Source organism: Nycticebus coucang, chromosome 7, assembly GCF_027406575.1.
Source record: "Nycticebus coucang isolate mNycCou1 chromosome 7, mNycCou1.pri, whole genome shotgun sequence".
NCBI lineage: Eukaryota > Metazoa > Chordata > Mammalia > Primates > Lorisidae > Nycticebus > Nycticebus coucang.
In genome coordinates, this window is record NC_069786.1 from 134,280,256 (window position 1) to 134,304,814 (window position 24,559).

Below are 24,559 nucleotides of genomic sequence, written 5' to 3' on the forward strand. Positions count from 1 at the left end.
AATGCATTTGACTCAATTCCTGAGAGTTCTTGAGACAAGATGTTACAAGCAAGGTAAAATCCAGCCAATAGCACTGAGAACCCTCCTGGGACCTGCTCCCCCATCCCCACAAGAGCTTCCCCAGCTGATCTCATGTCACTCCAGAGAGCTAGCTCTTCTGTCATCACTTTATGTAAACCATTACAATACAAGATTCTTCCCCCATCAGTTCTCCTTTGGTTGCCAGGTGACCATGCCCCAAGGCAAGTTTGTCTTCTTTCTACTTACCAAGCCCTTTGCCTCAAAGTGCATTGAGGGTTAGGACTCTGAAGCTCTCTTGCTCTCCTGTGGGCCTCTCCTCGCCTCTCTCCACCCAACCTGTCTGCAGCCCTTCAAAAGAGCCCAGTCCCTCTCATTTCCCCGCACCCCATGCAACCCTTCCCTGCAGTCCTCCCCTCTGGGGTACCTCTGGACACTCGTCTTGCAGGCCTCAGCATTCTAATTCCTTATACGTGGGTGTCTTATTGCTATGGGTCTCCCTGAGGGCTCCTCCTGGGCCTGTACCTGGGTGGAGAGGTATATGCGAAACTGGAGGCAAGCGTGGCCACACCTAAGCCACTAAGAGGTGGGGGAAGATGCTCAGGTCAGACTGCGGTGTTAGTAGAAGGCGCTGCCCAGTTTAAAGATTGCTCAGTGAACATTTCAAGAAGCCGCTCCCAGAGCCCAAGTGTGCTGCCCTGGGGGTGGGGGTGGGGGTCCGGAGACCTCCACGCTGTATCCGAGGGGTCTACCCAAGTGCTGCTCCGCCCAGCTACCGTTCGGTCTGCCTATCCCGGCGGCCACCGCCTCCCGCCCTCCCCGCCCCCCCGCGGCACTGCGGCAAACTCAGTCCTCCGCAGAGCGCACTGCGGTAGGACTCGGCTGGCTCGGCTCCTGTGTGCGCCATGGCTCTGGGCCTGCGTGACCTCCAGCGGCGCGGCCTCTGGCTGCTCCTGGGTGAGTAGGGGTCCGCCCTGAGCCCTGAATCTCCGCCGCGGCTCCCGCCCGGTGTCCTCGAAGGGAGGGCTGGGGAAGGCGGGTGCCTTGAGCTCACCGGCCCGCTGCCCTTGAACACTAACTAGCAGCCGCATTGCGGCGCGGGTTGGCAGCGAGGAGGGGTCCTCACGGCAGCTGAACGGGCAAACATTGGGGGCCGGGGCACCGGGAAGGAGGTTCTGTGATGAAGGAGAGGTGGGGGTCCGCGTTGGGCTTTGCCAACTGCGGAAGAAATAGACAGCTTTGGGGACGTCAGGAGAGCCCGGCATTCTGCAAGGCGATGGCCGGGAGGAGCGGCTGTTACCGCCGGCCGCAGGCTTCCTTGGGCTGTCTTATTAGCAAAGCCAGAAACAGGCACCTTGCAGATTAAGTGTATCGTTCCGGAATCAGAAATTAGTTAAGATTTGAAGGCTGACTCTTTGCCCCCTGCAGCGTTGCTTGTTTGTAAATGATGTCCTTTGCAGAAATGAAGCCAGCTGTCTTCCTTTTCGGGGATATGTCTACAGCTTTTTTGTTAATTTGCTTGCTTGTTAACTTGCCCCTTCTGGCTAATAGAAATTTAAAGAGAGACAGGCGCCTTTGGTAAGCCTGGAGAACATGCTTGGCTTTCTGCTTTGAAAGATGATAAACAACCTAGGACAGGCAGGAACCTGCAGCAGACTTAGCAAGAAAGCGTCCTCTTGTCTGTGATATTTTCATAAATTTGCTAAATTGAGACTGTTTCTAAACTCTGTTAGCTATTGGATTGATTTCATGAATTTAGCTACCTTTTAATGGGAACTAAACAGGATACGTCAGTGGGAGAACGCATGCCCTAGAAGGCCCCTGCGGTGATTTCTGGTACTTGTGGCCTTTCACCAAGATGGACGTGGTCAGAGGCACCTGGAGCACAGGACACCCTCGGTGCTGACAGTGGTGACAGGATGACCACCAGTGCTGGTTTTGTATCTGGGTAAGCAGCTTATGGCAAAGTGGCTGCTGGGGGTTACCAAAGTCTATAGGGGTTACCCAGACAGAGGGGCTGAGGGCTTCCCAGGAGCTTTGAGGTTTCTGGCCCTTATTGGTAAACCTCTCGCAGAAGTCTCATCTGCATAAAAGTTTCAGTTTCAACAGAATATAATCTGAAAACACATCTTGCCACTGTTGGTTAAACTTACATGAAAAGCAAAATCTTACAGTAATTTTATTCTCTTCTGTTGTGTTAGGATCTGTGTGGCTTGATATAGACATTTTGCTATTCTCGTTTCCTAAGAAACAAAACATTTCTCAGGTAGCAAGACAGACTGCTGCATTGTGTAATTTTTTTTAAAAATAGATAAATAAATAAATGTCCTTTACCGGTATCCAGAGGCTGCACCCTCTAACGCTTATGTAAATGAAACACTATGTCGAGATCACAGATAAAGACCTTCCTTGTTTACCAAGAAAACAATTCATGTTCTGCTGAAAGTCCAAAGTCATACAATCTTAACATTATTCTGAGTGGTCTGGCTAATGTTATATCTTGGAAGAACAACACAACTTTATTAGGTTATCAGTAAATTAATGTCACTGGACCTCAGCAGTAATTAGTGGAATTACCAACCACATGCTCTTTCCTTCCCAAGCTGTAGCATGAGCCAGATCTCCTTGGTAACGAAGATTTTGCTACCCAGAATGGCAACGTGGATTTTTTTTTTTTTTTAAGTGTGCTAGTCCATAGGTTTAAGAATTTATCTTTGGGCTTGGCACTCGTAGGTCAGTGAGTAGGGTGCCGGCCACATTCACCAAAGCTGGCGGGTTCGAGCCTTGCCTGGGCCTGCTAAACAACACTGACAACCGCAACCAAAAAAAAATAGCCGGGTATTGTGGCAGGCGCCTGTAGTCCCAGCTACTCGGTAGGCTGAGGCAAGAGAATCGCGTAAGCCCAAGAGTTTGAGGTTGCTGTGAGCTGTAACAGCACGGCACTCTACTGAGGGCGACAAGTGAGGCTCTGTCTCAAAAAAAAAAAAAAAAATTGGCAATTTTACAATCAAGATATTTTTCTTATGAAGTTATTAAATCTCACTATACATATAATTCTTTTCTCTCTGTGCACCCTGTGTAGTCTTCCCTTTACAGAATACTGATGACCACATGGATTTTTAAAGTTTTATGTGTAGCCACTGAAAGTTAGGCCATTTTCAGATGAGCTGGAGTTATTTATGCTGACCACATTGCAGGCCCCTGCTTTTCCCAGCCAGTCCTCACTGGGGCGTGCTGGCTGGTGCTGTCGCGTCATGAGCACTTCAGTCGTCACTCCAGGCAAACGCATGCCTTCCTTGGCTGTCGTGCTGGCAGCTTTGGGGATTTTCTTAAATGGCTGCAGTATTTATTAAAATATAGGATTTTATATAAATACAAGTATAACTGGAAATGATTGAGACAACACAGGAAATGCCAGGTATGTGACTGCTCCAGATTGTTACGTGCTTTTAAATCCTGAGTCCAAATCGGAAGGGTTCTTACTTGCTAATCAACTCAGTGTGTTTGTTTACCCTGTCTGTGTGTCTGGCTACAGGAAGAAATGTTTGGGTTTTTGTCTTCCTTCCACTGGCACATGCCTGTCAGTGTGCGTGCTGTCAGTCTGAGGCCAGGGCCGTTAAGAAACATTTATACCCACAATAGAAATAGCATTCAGAGCATGACGAGGAAATGTTTTAGGTGGAATCCTCACTTCCAGTGAATAGCTACTTGGAAAAGTTGTTCCTAATTCTCCTACAGAATGAACAAATTTCATAGCTTCTAATCAGTTAAAACTAGCATCCGGCAGAGTGTGTGTGTGATGTGAGCACCGTGTGTAGGGTGTGTTCCAGTGACAGTGCTGAACACCCTCTTTCAGGCCCAGCATCTGTCTTTCCTGAAGGTCCACAAAGCACGGTGGGCTGTCCCCACAGTGGGCCCTGACCTAGGCCTGGCCATCAGGATTGTCCTGAGGAGGAGAAGGGTAAACAGTTTTCTGCTAGAGCTATGGGGAAAAACTGAGTGAGGGCTGCCCGAGTCTGTTCTGCCAGCCAGGAAACAGGGTCTCCCAACACCTTTCAAGCCTCTAGATTGAGCCTGTGGGGTGCCCTTGTCAATCATGTGAGTCTCACATGTGCTGTTTGAGTTGGGTATCTATTGCCTCCAGGGACAGTGCCTAGTGGAAGCAGGGCTCAGGGGGCTCTAATAAGGGCACCCCTGGAATCCTGCCCAAGAGCCTCTCTCTCCACGGGGGACTCCAGGAGACCTCCTAAAGGAGGAGACACTGCCCCCAAGAATATAGTAGAAGCCAGGAAGGGGAGAAGGGGTGACCAAGGCTATAGGGCCCCAATGGCTCTAGTACCTGCATGGGACCAGTGTGCCCATGGCCTCTACACTACAGATTCTATGTGGCAACAGAAGAGACAAAGATGACACTAATATCCTGCCCTGCTCCCAGTCCACATGACAAGGCTCCCTCGGATGATCCTGCCCTGTTCCCAGTCCACATGACAAGGCTCCCTCAGCCCACGCTGCCTCTTCACCCTGCAAAGCTGCTGCAGAGATACCTTGTCACCAGCACTTCCCTCTCCAGGGCAGGCCAAGCCCAGGCTGGGCAGTGTTGCTAGAGAGGACTCATTTCTCTTCAGCAAGAAGGATTATGTCAATTTAGCTGCCATAGAAGGGAGGGCTCCTGACCTAAACAAGACCTTATTCATTTAGCATAATGGTGTTATTGTTGTTCAAGGAAAAGATATTTTTCCTAAGATGGTTTTATTTCAGTATTTTCTATAACATCCAGAAGATATCACTTTAATTATTGCTTAAACCACAGATTCTAAATGACTTTGTCATAGCAGGGTCCGTGGAGCCCACTGGCAAGACACAGCCAGGGTGCAGTGCCCACAGGCCTGGGCAACAAGCTAGCCTTATTTTATTTCCTCACTAGATCTTACAGTGAAACCTTGTTTTGCTACAAGATTGCCTCTTTTCCTCCCTGTGCAGTTTCCATGGTGGATTCTCTGGGACCCAGAACCCTGGCCATCCTCATGTCCTCCCCCACCCCATGTCTTCTCTAGAGTCCACAGCCCACCAGGGTCAGCCCAGCTCACCCCTTACCCTGTTGGCCACATGGCCTTCCTGAAGCCTGCCCTCCTGTCTCATGTGCCTTTCTTGGCCCCTGTGCCTCAACCCTGGTCAGCAGCTCTGGAGCTTGCTGAGAGATTGCTGAAACCAAGGGAGCCAGTGGCCCATAGCCTGGGTCTGACTCACAGGGCCTAGGCACAGCTGACCTGGGCAGCACCGACTGCTCCCCAAGCCCATGTACCCCCGAATGAAGCTTAGAAAGGGTTATCCTATGCAACTTCCACCCAGGAGGATAAAGCTAGCAATTTGCCCAAGCAAGAAATTTTTTGCAAAATAATGCCTGGCAGGTTGTACTCTGGCCAGTTACCACTGGAATAAAAGCAGCTCATGTGTCATGTAGCAAAGCCCACATCTTGGTGGGGAGAAGTCTAGAAAGCACACTCCCTTCAAGAGATGTATGGTGATGCTGCCCAGGGTGGTTCTCACTGTGTAGGCCTTAACCACCTCTAGAGTTGTGGGAGAGGAGGTGGGGAGATGCACTTATTGTTCTGGAAACTTCTGTCACATCGCAGGGGTGGTCCTACAGGGTTGTGCCTAGGAGGATTGGAAGCCACGACGCTGCTGAGCAGCTTCTGCTGTAGGGCATCCTGCATAGCACAGGGTCACCCTGAGCAGAATGACCAGCCCCAAATGCCCACAGTGCTGAGGCGGGACAGCCCTCCTCCCCCCAGCAGAGGATGACCAGCCCCAAATGCCCACAGTGCTGAGGCGGGACAGCCCTCCTCCCCCCAGCAGAGGATGACCAGCCCCAAATGCCCACAGTGCTGAGGCAGGACAGCCCTCCTCCCCCCAGCAGAGGACGACCAGCCCCAGATGCCCACAGTGCTGAGGCAGGACAGCCCTCTCCGTACACACTGCATGTGGCAGTGCCATTCACGCAGAAGAAAGCAAACAGGAGACCACAGGGGCAGAGCCTGAGATAGGTGCTTGGGAAGCATGCTTAAGAGTGCAAGGATGGCCCTGCAAAGGGCATGATTTCTTGGAGGTTTCTGGAAGGCTTTTTGACTGAGGATGGTAGGAAAGAGGACTCTGAACCAAGACTTATGCCAGAGGAGGGACTGCTCCCCTGATCATTCAGATCTCACTCCAAGGGCAGTGGGGAAACCTTGAAGAAGACCCAAGGGGATGATGTGATAGGACATACGGTTTAAGAGAGCCTGGGCTGTGGGCTCCAATGTGGGCTAGAGGTGCTGGGGTGGAGGGGGCTGCGCTGGGCTGGGAAGGGTTCCAGGTGTGGGAAGTGAGGCAGCTGGAGCAGCTAGAGAAGCTAGGAGGAGGGGAAGAGTGGGAGATGGTCACAGCAGAGCTGCAGGAACACAGGAGCCCGACAACCTGGAATTTCAGATAAGCAACAAATGGCTTAGTATAAGCATGCCTCATGCAACTTTTGGGACATACTTATACCAAAAAAAATTGTTTCTCTGAAATGCAGATGTAACAGGGCAGCCTGTGATTTTATTTGCTGCATCTGGCAGCCCTAACCACGGCAGCCTCAGGGGGTTAGGTGTTCCCTGTGGACATTCTGGAGATGGTGGGTAGGTGTCTATACAGGTATCTAGGGTTCAGGAGAGAGGTGTGGCTCGGAGAGGCATTTCGGGTGACACCAGCGTCCAGACAATGTCAAAGCCTTAGAAGGGGCAGCTAGTCAGAGTAGTGGAAACTGGCTTGGGCTCTCTGTGGGGAGCAAGACAGGAAGATGGGCCCCAGGCGCCAGTGGGCACCTTGTCCTGGCAGGTGGCAGGGTCATGTGTGGAAGAGGTGTCAGCAAATGCAACCTGGTGAGGCAGAGAGGAAATAAAACCAGAAAGCAAGTCCGTTGAGGTTTCCTCTGGTGCCGTATGGTTTACAACATGCAAACTTTTGCTTTATCTGGGATTGATCATGATATTTTAGCATTTTTAAATCATTTGCTAAGTATCTTTTGGGGGGTTTTTTATTGTTAAATCATAGCTGTATACATTAGTGCAATCAAAGGGTACAATGTGCTGGTTTCATATACGTTCTGAAATATTCTCATCAAACTGTTCAACATAGCCTTCATGGCATTTTCTTAGTTATTGTATGTAGGCATTTGTATTCTGCCTTTAGTAAGTTTCGCCTGTATCCATTCTAAGATGCACCGTAGGTGTGGCCCCACCTATTACCCTCCCTCCACTCTAACCTCCCCCCTCCCTTCCCCTTCCTTGGCCCTTTCCCCATATTCTTGTGCTATAGTTGGGTTATAGCTTTCATGTGAAAGCTGTAATTTAGCTTCATAGTAGGGCTGAGTACATTGGATACTTTTTCTTCCATTCTTGAGATACTTTGCTAAGAAGAATATGTTCCAGCTCCATCCATGTAAACATGAAAGAGGTCTCCATCTTTCTTTAAGGCTGCGTAATATTCCATGGTATACATGTACCACAATTTGCTAATCCATTCGTGGATCGATGGGCACTTGGGCTTCTTCTATGACTTAGCAATTATGAATTGGGCTGCCATAAACATTCTGGTACAGATGTCTTTGTTATATTGTGATTTTTTGGTCTTCTGGGTATAAACTTAGTAAAGGAATTACAGGATCGAACAGCAGGTCTATTTTTAGGTCTCTAAGTATTCTCCAAACGTCCTTCCAGAAGGAACGTATTAGTGTGCATTCCCACCAGCAGTGTAAAAGTGTGCCCTTTCTCCATATCCACGCCAACGTTTCTGGTTTGGGGATTTTGTTATGTGGGCTACTCTTACTGGGGTTAGGTGATATCTCAAAGTAGTTTTGATTTGCATTTCTCTGAGATTAAGGATGATGAGCTTTTTTTCATGTGTTTGTAGATCCTGTGTCTGTCTTCTTTACAGAAGTTGCTCTTCAAGTCCCTTGCCCACCCTGAGATGGGATCACTTGTTCTTTTCTTGCTAATACGTTTGAGTTCTCTGTGGATTCTGGTTGTTAGACTTTTATCGGAGGTATAACCTGCAAATATTTTCTCCCATTCCGAGGGCTATCTGCTTGCTTTACTTACTATGTTCTTGACTGTGCAGAAGCTTTTTAGTTTGATCAGGTCCCAGTAGTGTATTTTTGATACTGCTTCAATTGCCTGGGGAGTGCTCCTCATAAAATATTCACCCAGGCCGATTCCTTCAAGAGTTTTCCCTGTACTTTCTTCAAGTATTTTTATAGTCTCATGTCTTAAGTTTAAAGCTTTTATCCAGTGAGAGTCTATCTTAGTTAATGGTGAAAGGTGTGGGTCCAGTTTCAATCTTCTACAGGTTGCCAGCCAGTTCACCCAGCAGCATTTGTTAAATAGGGAATCTTTTCCCGATTGAATGTTTTTAATTGGCTTGTCAAAGATTAAATAACAGTAAGTAGCTGGATTCATCTCTTGGTTCTCTATTGTTCCAGACATCTACTTCTCTGTTTTTGTGCCAATACCATGCTGTTTTGATCACTATCGATTTATAGTACAGTCTCGGGTCTGGTAGCGTGATTCCTCCTGCTGTGTTTTTATTGCTGAGAACTGTTTTGGCTATTCTGTTTTTTTTCTGATTCCATATAAAACGAAGTATTATTTTTTCAAGATCTTTAAAATATGACAATGGAGCTTTAAATAGGAATTGCATTAGAATTATATATTGCTTCAGTGTAACTGGCTTATTGTACCCTCAATGAATCCCCAACAATAAAAAAAAAAAAAAGAATTATATATTGCTTTGGGTAGTACAGACATTTTGACAATGTTAATTCTTCCCAGCCAGGAGCATGGTATGTTTTTTCCATTTGTTAACATCTTCAGCTATTTCTTTTCTTAGAGTTTCATAGTTCTCTTTGTAGAGATCTTTCACGTCCTTTGTGAGGTATACTCCCAAATATTTCATCTTCTTTGGCACTACTGTGAAAGGAATAGAGTCCTTGACTGTTTTTTCGGCTTGGTTATTGATGGTATATATAAAGGCTACAGATTTATGGGTGTTGATTTTGTAGCCTGAGACATTGCTGTATTCCTTGATCACTTCTAAAAGTTTTGTAGTAGAATCTGTAGTGTTTTCCAGATATACGATGATATCATCTGCGAAGAGTGAAAGTTTGATCTCTTCTGACCCTATGCGGATACCCTTGATCGCCTTTTCTTCCCTAATTGCAATAGCTAAAACTTCCATTACAATGTTAAAGAGCAATAGATACAATGGGCAACCTTGCCTGGTTCCTGATCTAAGTGGAAATGATTCCAATTTAACTCCATTCAATACGATATTGGCTGTGGGTTTCCTGTAGATGGCCTCTATTAGTTTAAGAAATGTCCCTTCTATACCAATTTTCTTAAGTGCTCTGATCATGAAGTGATGCTGGATATTATCAAAAGCTTTTTCTGCATCAATTGAAAGAATCATATGGTCCTTATTTTTTAGTTTGTTTATGTGCTGAATTACATTTATAGATTTACGTATATTGAACCAGCCTCGAGAGCCTGGGATAAATCCCACTTGGTCGTGGTGTATAATTTTTTTGATGTGTTGTTGGATTCTGTTTGTTAGGATCTTATTGAGTATTTTAGCATCAATATTCATTAGTGATATTGGTCTATAATTTTCTTTTCTTGTTGGGTCTTTCCCTGGTTTGGGGCTCAAGGTGATGTTTGCTTCATAGAATGTGTTGGGTAATATTCCTTCTTTTTCTATATTTTGGAAGAGGTTTAGTAATATAGGTACTAGTTCTTCTTTAAAGGTTTGGTAGAATTATGAGGTAAAGATCTGGTCCTGGGCTTTTCTTTTTAGAGAGCTTTTGTATAGTTGATGCTATTTCAGAACTTGAGATAGGCCTGTTCAACATTTCCACTTCATTCTGGCTAAGTCTTGGTAGGTGGCATACTTCCAGGTATTGGTCGATTTCTTTCAGATTTTCATATTTCTGAGAGTAGAATTTCTTGTAGTATTTATTAAGGATATTTTAAATTTCTGAGGAGTCTGTTGTTATTGATGAAATTAGAGATTTTACTCTTTTTTTTCTGCTTAGGTTGGCCAAAGGTTTATCTATTTTTTGATCTTTTCAAAAAACCAACCTTTGGGTTTATTGATCCATTGTATAATTCTTTTGTTTTCAGTTTCATTTATTTCTGCTCTGATTTTGGTTATTTCTTTTCTTCTGCTGGGTTTGGGGTAGGAGTGTTCTTCCTTCTCCAGTTGCTTGAGATGTCCCATTAAGTTATTAACTTCTTCTCTTTCTGTTTTCTTGAGGAAGGCTTGCAGTGCTATAAATTTCCCTCTTGGGACTGCCTTTGCAGTATCCCAGAGGTTCTGGTAATTCGTGTCTTGATTGTTGTTTTGTTCCAAAAATTTGGTGATTTCCTTCTTAATCTCGTCTATAACCCATCTATCGTTCAGCATAAGGTTGTTTAGCTTCCATGTTTTTGTATGGGTTTGCAGGTTCCTGTTGTTATTGAGTTCAACTTTTATTCCATGATGATCTGAGAAGATGCAAGGAATAATTTCTATTTTTTAAAATTTGCTGAGGTTAGATTTATGGCCTAGGATGTGGTCGATTTTGGAGTATGTTCCGTGGGCTGATGAGAAGAAGGTATATTCAGTTTTGTTGGGATGAAATGTTCTGTAGATATCTGTTGAGTCCAAATGTTGAATGGTTAAGTTTAAATCTAAAATTTCTTTGCTTAGCTTCTTTTTGGAGGATCTATCCAGCACTGCTAGAGGGGTGTTATAATCTCCAACTACTATGGAACTGGAGGAAATCAAGTTGCTCATGTCTGTTAGAGTTTCTCTTATAAATTGAGGTGGGTTCTGGTTGGGTGCATAAATATTAATAATTGAAATCTCATCATATTGAGTATTACCTTTAACAAATATGAAGTGTCCATCCTTATCCTTCCTTATTTTGGTTGGTTTAAAGCCTATTGCGTCTGCAAATAGGATTGCAACGCCTGCTTTTTTCTGCTTTCCATTTGCCTGGAATATAGATGACCATCCCTTCACCTTGAGTCCATATTTGTCTTTTAATGTAAGATGTGATACTTGTATGCAGCAGATATCTGGCTTGAGTTTTTGTATTGAGTCAGCCAACCTGTGCCTCTTTAGAGGACAATTTAAACCATTCACATTAATTGAGAATATCGATAAGTCTTTCAAGAGTCCAGTGGACATTTTTAATCCTTTTGCGACTGTGGAGGTTGGCATTTGATCAACATTTTCTGGGTGGGTGGAGGATTTGTGGTGGAGGATTACGCTGGTCTTTATGGAGGATTGGTCTGAGAATATCCGGGAGAGCTTGTTTAGTTATGGCAAATTTCTTCAACATGTGAATGTCATTGAAGTATTTACTTTCTCCGTCATAAATGAAACTCAGTTTAGCTGGTACAGGATCCTGGGTTGAAAGTTATTTTGTTTTAGGAGATTAAAAGTCGATGACCATCCTCTTCTAGCTTGAAAGGTTTCAGCAGAGAGATCTGCAGTTATTCTAATATTCTTGCCCTTGTAGGTGATGGTTTTCTTTCATCTGGCTGCTTTCAGAATTTTCTCCTTCATATTAACTTTAGTGTAATTGATTATGATGTGTCTGGGGGATGTCTTATTTGGGTTGAGTTGTGCTGGAGTTCTGAAACCGTCTGCTATCTGAATTTCAGAATTTCTTGGCATGTATGGAAAGTTGTCCTTCATAATCTCATGGAGAAGAGACTCTGTGCCTTGTGAAGCCACTTTGTTTCTTTCGGGGATCCCTATAAGACAAATATTGGTTTTCTTCTAGTTATCCCAGAGCTCTCTGAGAGAGTGATCTATTTTTGCCCTCCATTTCTCTTCCTCTTTGAGAGTTTGGGAGCGTTTGAAAGCTTTGTCTTCAATGTCAGAAATCCTTTCTTCTGCTTGCTCCATTCTGTTACTGAGGGATTCTACTGTGTTTCTCAGATCTTTGAGGGCTGCAACTTCTTGTCACAATGTGTCAAAGTCTTTGGTCATTTGGTCTTTGAATTCGTTGAATTCTTGAGATATCTTTTGGGTTACTGCTTAGAATTCTAATTTGATCTTATTTGCTATCCAGATTCTGAATTCGATTTCTGACATCTCAGCTATTTGTTTGTGCATGGGATCTTGTGCTGTGTCTGCCCCATTGATCCTTGGGGGAATTGATCTACTCTGATTATTCATATTGCCAGAGTTTTTCTGTTGATTTCGCCTCATGATTGTTTTTTACCGTTGCCTCTGGCCGCCCTCAGAGTTGGGGAGGTGTCTCTCCAAGATTAGACCCCAGCAGGATCACTCTATCCTTGTAGGGAGTGACCCTGTGTAGTTCTTCTGGGGCTGCCCCAGCTGGGGAGTTCTGGTTGTGGAAGCAGCTCCAGAGTGTGACACATGGTTCTGGGAGTGCCTGGTGCCCAGTGACTTTGGCACAGAGAGCCCAAGGCTCCAGCAGTCTCTGGCCAGGAGAAGGGCTCTGTGCAGAGGCAGGGAGGGCTCCGGAGGTCACGTGGCTACAAGAGTCTTCTTTGGGGATTTTTAATGACAATTGCTCTGAATTTATTAACTGGTCAGGGAGGATTAAATAAAGACCAAGAAACAGCAGTCTGTTTCTCTGCCCTCAAATCTTTATCCGGGCCTTCCACAGGGGTCTCACTCCTCCCGCTATCATTTGCTCAGCGTCTAGGAGTCTGGTGGGCTTTGACTGCTACCATAAGTAGGGTATTTAGCTCCCAGTTTAATTTTTAGTGGCCGTTGCTGGACCTAAGGTAGGCTCCTATCTTGTGTATTTGCTTTGTGACTGTCATCTCCCTGTGCTCCTTCTGATTCTGGCAGGACTTGTTTCTTGTTCTCTCCCAGACTTCTTCAGACAGGTCTTTAGATCATCTCTATCCAAGGGTAACTTGCCACTTCCACTCTATTTCATTTTTTTCTCCAATCTCACCGTGTTGAAGAGCAGCTCACTGCTGCGGAGGGGAGTGACAGCAGCGGCCCTCCTTGGTGGCAGATTGATGGCCATAAGCTGCCCCTTGAACAACACGAGGCTGAGGCACCTACCTCCCATGCAGTCAAAAAGCAGTGAATAGCTTTTGATTTCCCCAAAACTAATAGCTGGTCGCCTACTGATGACCAGAAGCCTTACCAATAACATAATGTAGATTAATGGCCAGGCAAGGTGACTCATGCTGTAATCCAGCACTCTGGGAGCCTGAGGCAGGTGGATTGCTTGAATTCAGGAATTCAAAACCAGCCTAGACAAGGGCAAGACCCTGTCTCTACTAAAAATAGAAAAACTAGCTGGGCATTGTGGGCACCTGTAGTCCCAGCTACTCAGGAGACTGAGGCAGGAAGATCACTTGAGCCCAGGAGTTTGAGGTTGCTGTGAGCTGTGATGCATGGCATTCTACCCAGGGTGTCACAGTAAGACTCTATCTAAAAAATATAAAAATTAAAAAATAAACAGTGGATTAACACTTTTTTTTTTTAGAGACAGAGTCTCACTTTAGCACCCTCGGTAGAATGCCATGGTGTCACAGCTCACAGCAACCTCCAACCCTTGGGCTTAGGCGATTGTCTTGCCTCAGCCTCCCAAGCAGCTGGGACTACAGGCCACCACAACGCCTGGCTATAACACATGTTTTATATGTTGTATTTATTATATATACTATTCAGTATTTCATACAATAAAGTAAGCTAGAGAAAAGATAATATTAAGAAAATCCTAAGGAAGAGAAAACATTATTCTTTAAGTGGAAGTGGGTCATCATAAAGAATTGTCAAAAGAGGCGTTGGTTTTGCTGTCTCAGGGATGGCGGAAGTGGAAGAAAATCCAGATATAAGTGGGCCTGTGTAGCTCAACCCCATGTTGTTCAAGGGTCAGATGCTTTGCCGTAAGCCTTCCAGCTTTCTCCTTTGGGTCCAGAAGCTTTCTTAGTTTGTGGGGATAGCAAGCAGGACAGAGATGAGGAATGCACCTTTGCGTGTGTAAAGTACATCTTTATCAGGTTAAGGAAGACTCATTTGAATATCACGCCTAGCAGCTTGTTGAGTTTTGTGTTCCCTCCGCGGTTGGGGAGCTGCTGGCACTGATAGAGAAGAGCTGTGCCGGGAAGCATTCTGTGTTTCTGGAGTGAGTGGGGTGCTCCTCAGTCCCTTGGTGGTCTGGCAGCAGACTCCTGCTCATGAGTGTTTGGAGTTTTGCTTCATTATTCTTAGGTGAGATTGTTCCGTACTTTCTTTTGCAGGTTTTATTTCCAGTATCACGTTTTCTTCTCAAGAGAAATGTGTGCTATTTATCCCTCCCTCTGAGCTGGGACCGTCTAGAATGGGTGCTGGGAGTGAGCAGTTCCTCCAATCTCAAGGGTCTTCACTTCATCTGCCAAACGATGGCAGCCAGACCCTTTGGAGCAGTGAATATAACTGGCAACCTTTTTAGTATCTTTCACAGTTGTTGGTCCGCCTCGGTTGTCTTTGTCTTATAACAGGAAGCTGTTTTGTATTTTCCTACGAATGCATCTACTTTACCCATCATGTTCTATTGACACTTATTTTTCTAGTTCCTTTGCATTCGTGATGGTTGCCCTTTTTGTGAATTGGTGTTTTCATGTTATTTCTTGATTAGAATGGACAGTGATTAATCTCTACAATTAGGCTCCTTCCCTCCCAGCACCAAACCCAGTTCTTGAGTTTACTTATTCCGCTTCTATCCTTAAATGCCTGATCCATTTGTTCTTGTCCTTCCTTGCGTAGGAATGAAACGTGCTTGTCAGTCCTCTGGCATCTTGGCTGCATCCCCTGAGTTTTTGTCTGTCTTGTGCCCATTGTTGATATTTTCTGGATTTTCTGTGTCTGTGGTTTGTATTTCCTCTTTGATATGTGAATTTCTTGGAAGCGAAGTTTTATAAATCCCAGTGGCTCAGGCTTTTTGATTTCTGTGCCAATTACTAGTTTTATTGTACTGTGGCCAGGAAACAGATCATGGGCCACAGCCACTACTTAGCATGTGTTGTGGGTTCCTTCCTGGTCTTATAAATTTTTCCTCTTATAATGGTCCTATAAATCCATGGGAAGAGTGTGGAATTTTTATGTGTCGATTCTAGTCAGCGTATTAAATTACAATATGTTGTCCTCTGTATCCTTATTTATCTTAGTCTTCCAGATCTGTGAGAGTTACATTAAAAGCTCACACTGCTTTTGTGATTCTGTCAGTTTTCCCTGTGGTTGTATTCCTGGATGCTCTGCCAGGGAAGATGACAGGGAATACAGCTGCCTGGTGACTTCTTTTTTTGAGACAGGGTCTCGCTCTGTTATCTATGCTAGAGTACAGTGATACCATCACAGCTCACAGCAGCCTCCAACTCCAGGGCTCAAGGGATCCTCCTGCCTCAGCCTCCCAAGTAGCTGGGACTGCCAGTGCCCCCCATTGTGGATGGCTAGTGTTCCTATTTTTAGTAGAGATGGGTCTTACTCTTGCTCAGGTTGGTCTCAAACTCCTGGGCTCAAGCAATGCACCTGCCTCGGCCTACAAGAGTGCTAGGGTTACAGGTGTGAGCCACTACTCTCAGCTGACTTCTTAGGGCATAACCTTCTCTGTCTCATTCATTGCTTTTTAATTTTATTTTTAGCTGTGGTAAAGTACACACAATGTGAAATTTACCATCCTAACCATTTTTAAAGATACAGTTCAATGGCATTAATACATTCTCATTGTTATACAACCACTGTCACCACTATCCCTCTCCAGGACTCTAGCTGTCTTGCAAAACTGAAACTGTTGCCACTGAACACTAACCCTACATTCCTCACTCTCCCCCCAGGCCCTCACACCCATCATCCTACTTTCTGTCTCTGATTTTGACTACTGCAGGGACCTCATATAGGTGGAATCACATAGTATTTGTCCTTTTATAACTAGCTTATTTAATTTCCGTAAGGTTCATCCATGTTGTAGAGTGTGTCAGAATGTCTTTCTTTTTGAAGGACAAATATTATTCTATTTGCGAGCACGCACAACATTTGTCTATCTGTAACGCTGCCGTGAACGTGAGGGCACTGATCTCTTTGCTTTCGCTTCTTCTGTATATATACCCCAAAGTGCAACTGCTCAGGCATACAGTAATTCTATGCTTAACTTTTTGAGGAACCAAATACTGTTTACTGTAATGGCTGCCACACTTTACATCCTACAAACCCTGCACAGGATTCAGATTTCTGCATATCCAGGTGTGGTGACGCCCCAGTCATGCTGCAGACTCCTAAGTCCACAGTGGGGAGGCCAACCTAGGGGAGCTGAGCAGGAAAAAAAAAGAAGAGATAAGTTTCTCTACGTCCTTGCTAGAACTTTTTATTTTCTGGATTTTTTTTTTGTTTGTTTGTTTGTTTTGTGGGGTTTTGTTTGTTTGTTTTGATAGTAGCCATCCTAAAAAAGTGTAAGGGGCCATTCATTATGTTGTATTAGAATTTTGGTGGGTGGTGGCCCTGGGCAGAACCCAGACCAGGGAGGAGCATGGATCAGGTGGGGGGGGGGGGCCCTATGTACAGAGAGTCTGTCACTAGGTGGGCAGGAGTTAGGAGGCAAGGGCAGAAGCTGCCACACTGATCCGAGTATGTGGACACCAAGGATGTAGGGGAGGGCCACCAAGCTGTGTGCAGATCCCCCACGTCCAACACAGAGCAGGCACCTCTGGGGACAGTAGGCTGGAATGTGGTCCTTGTCCTGGTCTGCAGACTGGCTGGGAAGATCAAAATCAGACAGAAGGAGCATTGGCCTGGTGAAGGACTCACTGGGCCAGCAGCTGTGTGAACAGGAAGTGGACAGCCCGGGCCCAGGAGAGCTACCCCTTCACTCACTCCACTTCCACTAGCTATTCAGAGCTTGAGAAGCTGCAATGAGAGGTTCTTGTGGGGACAGAAAATGTCTGGGGTCAGGGTCAGCAGCCCTTCTGGAGAGGCCTGTGGACAGAGAGGGGCCAGAGAGGGGGAAAGTTCAGAAGGACCACAGTGGGGAAACATCCACTGTGCAGAAGACACTGGGCCATCGTTGGCACCTCACTTGGGGACTATGGTACCTGAACAGACCAGGTGGCCACACAGGAGCACAGGGATGGATCGTGGTGACCAAGGGGGCCCTGCTCTGGAGACCTCGCCACTGGGGAGGCAGGATTGGGCAATTCACGGGCCGGGGAGCTCCAGGTTCCTCCTCACCCCTGCCCCCACCGTGCTGAGTGCTCCATCCTCTGGAAGGGTCATCCCCAGACTCTCTGTCTTGCCCTGCCAGGACCATGGATGTGGTGGTGGGGCCTGGGCAGTGCATCTTCTGGAAGTGGTGAGGACCTGATCTAGAGTCTGATCTGGAACCCAAGCCGCTTTCTATCCATTTGTACCCACTCTGCTACCAGAAAGAATTTATGGTGGCTTTCGGCAGGGACATGCGCATCAAAGGTGCCAAACTGTGACGCTGCATCACATGACACTGAGAGGAGACCAGTGAACGCTTATCCGAAACCATCTCAGGAGAGCCAGGCTGAGGAAAGGTGAAGGTCGTCAGGCCAAAACCCTCTGAGCTTCCAGAGTGGTCCCACCCTGGCAGGAGCCCAGGTCCTGAGACCCTGACCTCGGCCACGCAAAGGGCTCCTCCTCACTGGGCGGATGCCACGTTCCTTCCAGGTTGTTGTTCTTGGTTCTTGTTTTCCCTTTCAGAGTGGGCAGCCTGTTCAGAGCAAGGCATGTGGCTCCTGGGGACTTGGCTCCCGAGTGGGTGTCACTGGGGAGTCCTGGAAGTGGTGGTTCCCACACTGTTGGCCTCCGCTGGGCGAGCAGGAAATGACTGGAGGCCGCAGCAAGGAGCTGCAGGGCCAGGGTCTTCCCAGCACCTGCCAGAGAAGGGCCACTGGAATAAGAGGCAGTGTTCTCCAGATTTTATGGTGGGGTTTTAACCTGTGGAACACTCAGAAGGGCACAGGCAGAAAATGAAGATCACGTGTAATCACACCGCTGAGAGAACCCACTCTCTCCCTTTATGATTTTAAACATGCCACTGACCTAAAATAAAAACGAATAAAGGCTCTGACATATGTATACGCCTGGAACACCCTCACCACACTCGAGAAAGTGAACATAAGTACTCACCACCTCCAAGCATCCCTGCTGCCCATCCCACTGCTTCTCGCCCACCACCCCTGCCCCTTGCTGTCCACCAGGCCACAGTTCCAAGGATCTGGGCCTGAGTGTCCCATGAGTTGCCAAAATCCCGCAGGGGCAGGCTGCTTGTTGTGAGTGGTTCAGTCCAGGAAAGCGTCCTCTGGAAGTCCATCCTTTTGTCCTGGGAGGTCCCCAATTCACAGGTAAAGAAACTGCTGCTCCAGAGGTGGAGAAACTCCTCTGGTGGCAGGGCAGCTACTCCTGGGCTTTGAGTGAGGCTGGCGCAGCAACAGAGGCTCTGTTCTAGTCTGCGATCCCACAGTGCAGGGTAAGTAGGCTGCTCTGATAGGTGACAGTCCCAACTGCCCACTACCCTGTCCTGTAAGAAGACAGTGGCCAGGTATGAGGTCCTGACTACGAACATAAAGTGCACATCAGCAGGATCAGCCTCTCCTGCCCGACTACAGGCACTAGCCCAACACACCTACCAGCTGGCTCGCACCTCTGTGCCCATCTCTTTAGATAACTCAAGTACCTGCCGGGCAATATCCTGGGTCCCCTCTGGGGACTGGCTGCCCTGCGGACACAGCCCCTGTTTTCAGCCTGCTTCTGTGCTGGAGGACCACCCCAACCCCTGCCTCTGCTGCAGCTATTTAAGTTCATTTCAGGGTGAGTTTCCTGCTGGTGGGAGAGTGGCCCTTTCTCTGAGCTCCCTCCTCTCCTGCAACAGTGAATTCCTAAATTATACACAACTCCAGGGAAGCTCCTGTCTTAACACGCCTGAGGGAGGAAGGCTGCCTCAGCACACAGCTCTTTAAAGACAGGAGTTGTGAATGATTACTTTTAAATCACACAGGAATGAGACCCATTTGGCACCAAACGGCTGCCAAGTTTTTAAACTTGGCAACTATTTAGTTTTGAAACGGTGATGTTTCCTTTCTCTCCAATGAAAGAAATATCCGGCTTGCTTAAGAAAAATGACATGTTCTCCTATATCTAAAAATGAACCTGGTTTCCAGATTCCTCTGAACAGCTCCCCTGGCCTCAGCCCAGCTGTAGGGGAGAAAGAGCAGGGGATGGGTTGGGCTGGGCCTGGCAGGCTCTGCCCCTTGGGAGGCAGGAGATGGCTCAAAGATAGGACCAAGACAGCAGGGGGTGGAGGGTTGGTGGGAGCTAGAGCTGTCTGGGCAAGGTGGCCTGGCTGTAGGACAGGACAGCCACTGAGGGCCCGGCAGGTGTGGGGGCAGGCAGCTGTTCACAGCCTAGAGGATAGCAGGAGATTGATTGGAATGTGTCAGGGAGGGTGGCCTGGGGTCTTCCTGCATGGAGTATATCCCAAGAGGGTGCAGGGGACAGTATCAGTCTTTCTGGCCTCCAGCATTCCCCTTGCCCGTTAGGAATGCCCACCAGAGGAGGCATCTGGGGCTCTCCTGGGACTGGCTCTGCAGCTTCTGCTTCCCCAGCCCTCCTGGGGCCTTGAGAGCCACCCAGGTGCTTGTACCAGAGTCCTACACTGCTCATAGTTGGCTTCTGTTGTGTGCAGCCGAGACTGGGCACAGAGAGGCACATTCAACTCTGTGACTCTTACAATGTGGAAGTGGCCCCCAGAGACACCAGCCTGCCCATGGCAGTCAGACAGCCTGAGGCACCATGCTTCACTCCCCCGCAGAACGTCCACCCATCAAGTTGGGTACGGCTTGCTCATTTGTTGGTTCCTGTGACATGTTAATGTGCAGAGCAGCTCAGTGCCAGGGAGGACATATGCATGAGTCAGGAAGGAGTGGGAGGTGAGTGGGCAGCACTAAGGTTCTGAGGAAAGAAAGCACCTACTGGCTGAGGGGAGGCTCTGTGAAGGGGGCTGCGGCCTCTTGGAGGACAGGTCAGGTTGGGGCCTGGGGTTTACTGGGGAGGGCATCTAGGTAGGGAGCAGTGAGAGACAGATAGAGGGATGGCCCTGTAGCTAGCTGGACAGGAGGCTTGAAATTCCTTCCATGAGCTGAGTTCATGTCTGAGTCTCCAGCCCAGAGTGCCTTGGTTCACTGCTTTTGCCTGTGTCCCATCCTGGCCCAGGTCCCCAGAGGCACAGGCCTTGGCCAGGGTTGGGTCCCTGGAGGTGCCTAGGCAGAGCACACAAGAGGCTGACTTCAGGGGGCACTGCCTGTGCTACTGGCGTCACACACGTGGCCTTGTGCCCAGCTGGGCTCCCAGCCCTCCGTGGACGCCTTGAGCCCCCATCAGTCTGTCCCTTTTGTCTAAGGCAGCTGGTTGGCTGTTGCCTAAAACCAGGAACCATTTTCTGCCTGTTCTCTTGTAGGTTCACACAACTGGCTCTTTCTGCCCCATCTAGGGCTTTAGATTTCCCGTTCACCCCTCTCGGGCTTGTGGCTCGGGGCTGGGCCAATGGCCAGGTCTGCAGTTTGTGAGGTCATCCATCCTGTCTCCAGCCAGTGGGCCTCTGGAGCAGTGCTATAGGCCACGCCCCTGGCCCTATCGCCCACCCCCTCTCTGAGACCACCTGCTTGGTCCCCCTCTCCTCTCCCACCCCCTCCCCAGGTCTACCTGAGCCTTGAGCCCGGAGCCAGTTGGCGCAGGGCCTCGGGAGGTGAGGCGTGGGTTCAGCTCGCACTACACTGCGCCCTGCTGTGGGACTTGGGGCCTGTTCCTGAACTCTGAAGCCTCAGTGCTCCCTGCGAACTGATGATCATAGTGAGACCCACCTCCAAGGTAGCTGTGTGTGAGGAGCTGTGCAGGTGCCTGGCACATCCAGGGACTTGATTCTAGTTCCTCTGCATTTTACTTTGGAGTTCCAGGGGTCACTCGAGTTCACATCCCTCCCTGGGCCATATTCTGAAACTAGAACTTAACCCCCCTACTCATCTGCCTACCCAAAGCTGCTGGCCTCTCCCTGGGGGGCCACTCTGCCACTGCCCCTGTGGGCTCCGTGGGCCCCAGGACTGTAAGAAGCAGCTTGGTGTCCATACTCAGGAAACCGAGGGTCGCCTCCCACCTCCACCCCCCAGTGTCTGATAAGGACCACTGGGGAGTCCGAGAATTCCCAGTGCAGCCCTGGCCTCCCAGATCTCTCCAGCAGTTAGGAAGGGTGCTCTGTGGGCAGAGGATCCTAGCCTGAGGAAAAAGGGAGGCCCAGGGAGGGCAAAGGTGGCCTGAACAGGGAACACACAGACACCCCAGCTGTCCCCCAGAGAGTCTGCGGAGGAGGAATTGGCGGGGGCCGTCCCACCGGCCCCCACCCCACCCTCCAGCAGCGGGCTCTGGTCTCATGCAGTGTGCTGCTCCACTCCTCACCATGGCTCTTACACATGTGTCAGGAAGGAGCATGAACACAGCTCGTGCTTCAGTTTGTCAGCTTGGTTTATAGCCAGCAAATAATAAGACAGAGATGTGCCAGTGGCTCTCCGGCTGGTGGCCTGGCCCTGGGTACACACTGAGGCAGGTCAGCCACAAGCGTGGAGGCTGCAGACCTGGGTTCACTCCTAGCCAGTTCTTGTTGCCTTGGTCTCCACACCTGTGAAGTGGATGTGGTGGGAGAACCACAGCAGTGGTTGGTGCCTTGTCATCTGCCATGAGAAGTCCTCTGGCCCTGCCGGAAGTGGTGAGGGCACTGCCAGGGCCTTTGGAGGCAAGGTGGGCCTTTGTGGGGACACAGAGTGATGATGATGGAAGCATCTGGTCAGAACCGCTCTCCAAGGACCACTCAGAGACCTGTCCTAGTGGTGCTCCTGGGGTGGGCCCGGGTGGGGGCCCTGGGGCTGGTGGTCACAGTCTTGCCATCTCTGTTGCAGCCCATCACATCTTCCTGGTCACCGCCTGCAAGGAAGCCCAATCCGGTGTCCTCATGCAGGAGATTTGCCTCTCCCGGTTCAAGATGAGGATGGACGCCATTGGGGAGAGGCTGTGGTGCCACTGGGGCAAGACTATCAGGTAAGTCCCTTCCCCTGGGGCACCCCCGGGGCAGGAGCCCGGGCCTCAGGGACATCCTGTGGTCATGCCAAGGCTGTCACTCCCACCCCACCCATAGTCCCCACTGAGGCTGCCGAAGGCCCTTCTCACCCTGGGGGACTCTCTCATTGCCCCCTCGGTCTCTCAGGCCCTGGGCACCCCTCAGCGGGCATGGGGTCCTCCTCTGTTTTCTGGAACAGAGATGAGAACATGGCATGTCCAGTCTTTGTCTCTGCCTCTGTGTGCCAGGTACTGGGGACATCCCAGGGAACCCACCTGGGTGAGAACCTGGGTTAGCAGTGCCCCTCAGGAGTAGGGAACCCTGGGGCTGGGCTGGGGAGGGTCTTGCAGAGGAAGAGTCCAGTCAAGGTCACACACAAAGCACATTTGGCTTTGCTGTCTTCCACAGGTCCAGAACTCACCGGACAGACCCTGTGGGATTCAGCTCCCTACTTGGAGCTCGCAGCCCCTCCCTGTGGGGCTCAGGCCAGGGTGGGGTGGGGCACGCCCAGGGCCACCCCTTCCATCTGCAGGTCCATGAGGCCAGGCACTATGACGGCTTAGCCCCAGTGTATCCTCTTCTCTCACTGAGGGGGTGGACACGAGCCCTGTCTTTCTCCTCCCAGGAGCCACGTCCTCCTGCAGGCAGAGCTCAGGGCCCCTGAGAGGATACAACTGACCAAGGAGCCCCCTTCCACCTCGCACCTGGGGTGCCCGCAGCGGGATCTCCTCCCCTGCCATACTCAAGGCTGCTTCAAGGCTTCAGGGTCTCATTTTCCAGGCTGAGAAAGGAATCAAGAGTTAGAATCTGAGGGGTGAGAGCTTGTTACAAATGAGAACAGCCTGTTCTTTAGGCTAATTGGCCTTCTGCCTTGGCTGAGTAATCTGTACTTAAACTGAGCTCACATCTGATTATGATCGGCGAAGGCACCTCCCGGAGGGCCCTGGGAAAGCACCCTCCACCTGCTTTCTGTGGACAATCGCTGATTGGCGTGGATGGATTGCCCCATGAGGCCTGGGGAGGGCAGCTGGCAGCACAGGCCACACTCTGAAGGAAGTGAGGTTATGTCTTGGGGCAAAGAGCACTTGCCCCCGTTAGAGCCCTATGGTGGCAACACAGCTGGTAACAGGATGGGGAGAATGCTGGGAATTTTATTTAATAAAAAAATCAAAATAATTTGTAGCATTTTTTTTTGAGACAGTCTTACTTTGTTGCCCTCTGTAGAGTGCCCTGGCATCACAGCTTACAGCAACCTCAAACTCTTGGACTTAAGCAATTCTTTTGCCTCAGCCTCCTAAGTAGCTGGGATTATAGGCCCCGCCACAACGCCCAGGTATTTTTAAAGATGAGGTCTCACTCTGGTTCAGGCTGGTCTGGAACTTGTGAGCTCAGGCAATCCACCCATCTTGGTCTCCCAGAGTACTAGGATTACAGGTGTGAGCCACTGTGCCCAGCCAGTTTGCAACATTCTTGAGACAGAGTTTCTTAGCTAATTAAGGCATGTTGACTAAAGGGGCCCCCCACACACACACCATCCAGGGCCATTTCCTCAAGGCGGTTGAGTGGAGATGTCACCCACATCTCCAGAATAGCCCACAGTGACATCTGAGGGTGGATAACCAGGCACCATGGCTCAGCCAGGGCAACACAAAATCACATCACACCGTGGTGCTGAAGCTCCAAGCTCTGAGGCTCCAAGGTGTGCTCAGAGAGCTGCCCTTTCCCCACCCCCTGCACCCCCTTTCCCACCTCTCTCATTCCTGGCATTTGGTTCCCACCCACGTCCAGTGGACAACTATTCTGGTTAGTTTCTGGTGTTTCCTTCCCGTATCTCTTTTGTACAAGGGAGCAGATGTATACGGTTTTTCTCATGTCCCCTTCTGTCTCACATAAAGGACAGTCTACACATGATACTATTTTACACTCTGGTGTGTTTTCCTTTTCACTTAACAGTATATGCTGGAAATTGCAGCAGAGGACAGAGAGCGTCCTCGTTGGTTTCCACGCCGTGCAGTGAGCCGCTGTGCAGAGTGTTTCAGCTGTTTCCCGTGACTGCGTCCTCCACGTGCGGACAGTGTTGGGAAGGGCGGCCTGTGCCGGGGGCTTGGCAGTGCTGCAGCTGTCTTCAGGATAGACATGCCCTGAATGGGAGCCACTGGGTCAGAAAGTAGGGCTGTGTCGCCCCAGGAGGCTTAACCAGTCCCATTTTACCAGCAGCACAGACGTCAGGGTCCTCACTGTGTGGTTAGTGAGGAGTGGCATTCTGTGCTCTGTTAACCTGCATTTCTCACATTACCAGGGAGTCTGGGCATCTTTCATGTGTCCAAGGGCCTTTCTTCTATTTTCGCTCTTTGATTTGTCCCTGTCTTTCCATTTTCTGTCAGGTTT

General features: G+C 48.8%; 1 protein-coding gene and 1 non-coding gene across 3 annotated transcripts in view; both read left to right on the forward strand.

The window, feature by feature from the left end:
* The first annotated feature begins 656 nt into the window (after positions 1–656).
* Positions 657–24,559, forward strand: part of RAMP1 (receptor activity modifying protein 1) — a 48,130-nt gene continuing 24,227 nt past the window's right edge. Inside the window, exons 1-3 of one of the 2 annotated variants that reach the window (XM_053598139.1) lie at positions 657–975; positions 22,014–22,152; positions 22,580–23,310. In XM_053598139.1, the coding sequence (XP_053454114.1) occupies positions 924–975; positions 22,014–22,152; positions 22,580–22,835 (447 nt within the window). In that variant the 5' untranslated portion in view covers positions 657–923 and the 3' untranslated portion in view covers positions 22,836–23,310. Of the gene's footprint in view, positions 976–22,013; positions 22,153–22,579; positions 23,311–24,559 lie in introns of those variants that run through there. The other variant, XM_053598138.1, reaches the window with a different exon arrangement.
* LOC128591037 (small nucleolar RNA SNORD55/SNORD39) lies at positions 16,291–16,367 on the forward strand. The gene has a single exon (XR_008381479.1). It is a non-coding gene; the product is annotated as a small nucleolar RNA SNORD55/SNORD39 (small nucleolar RNA).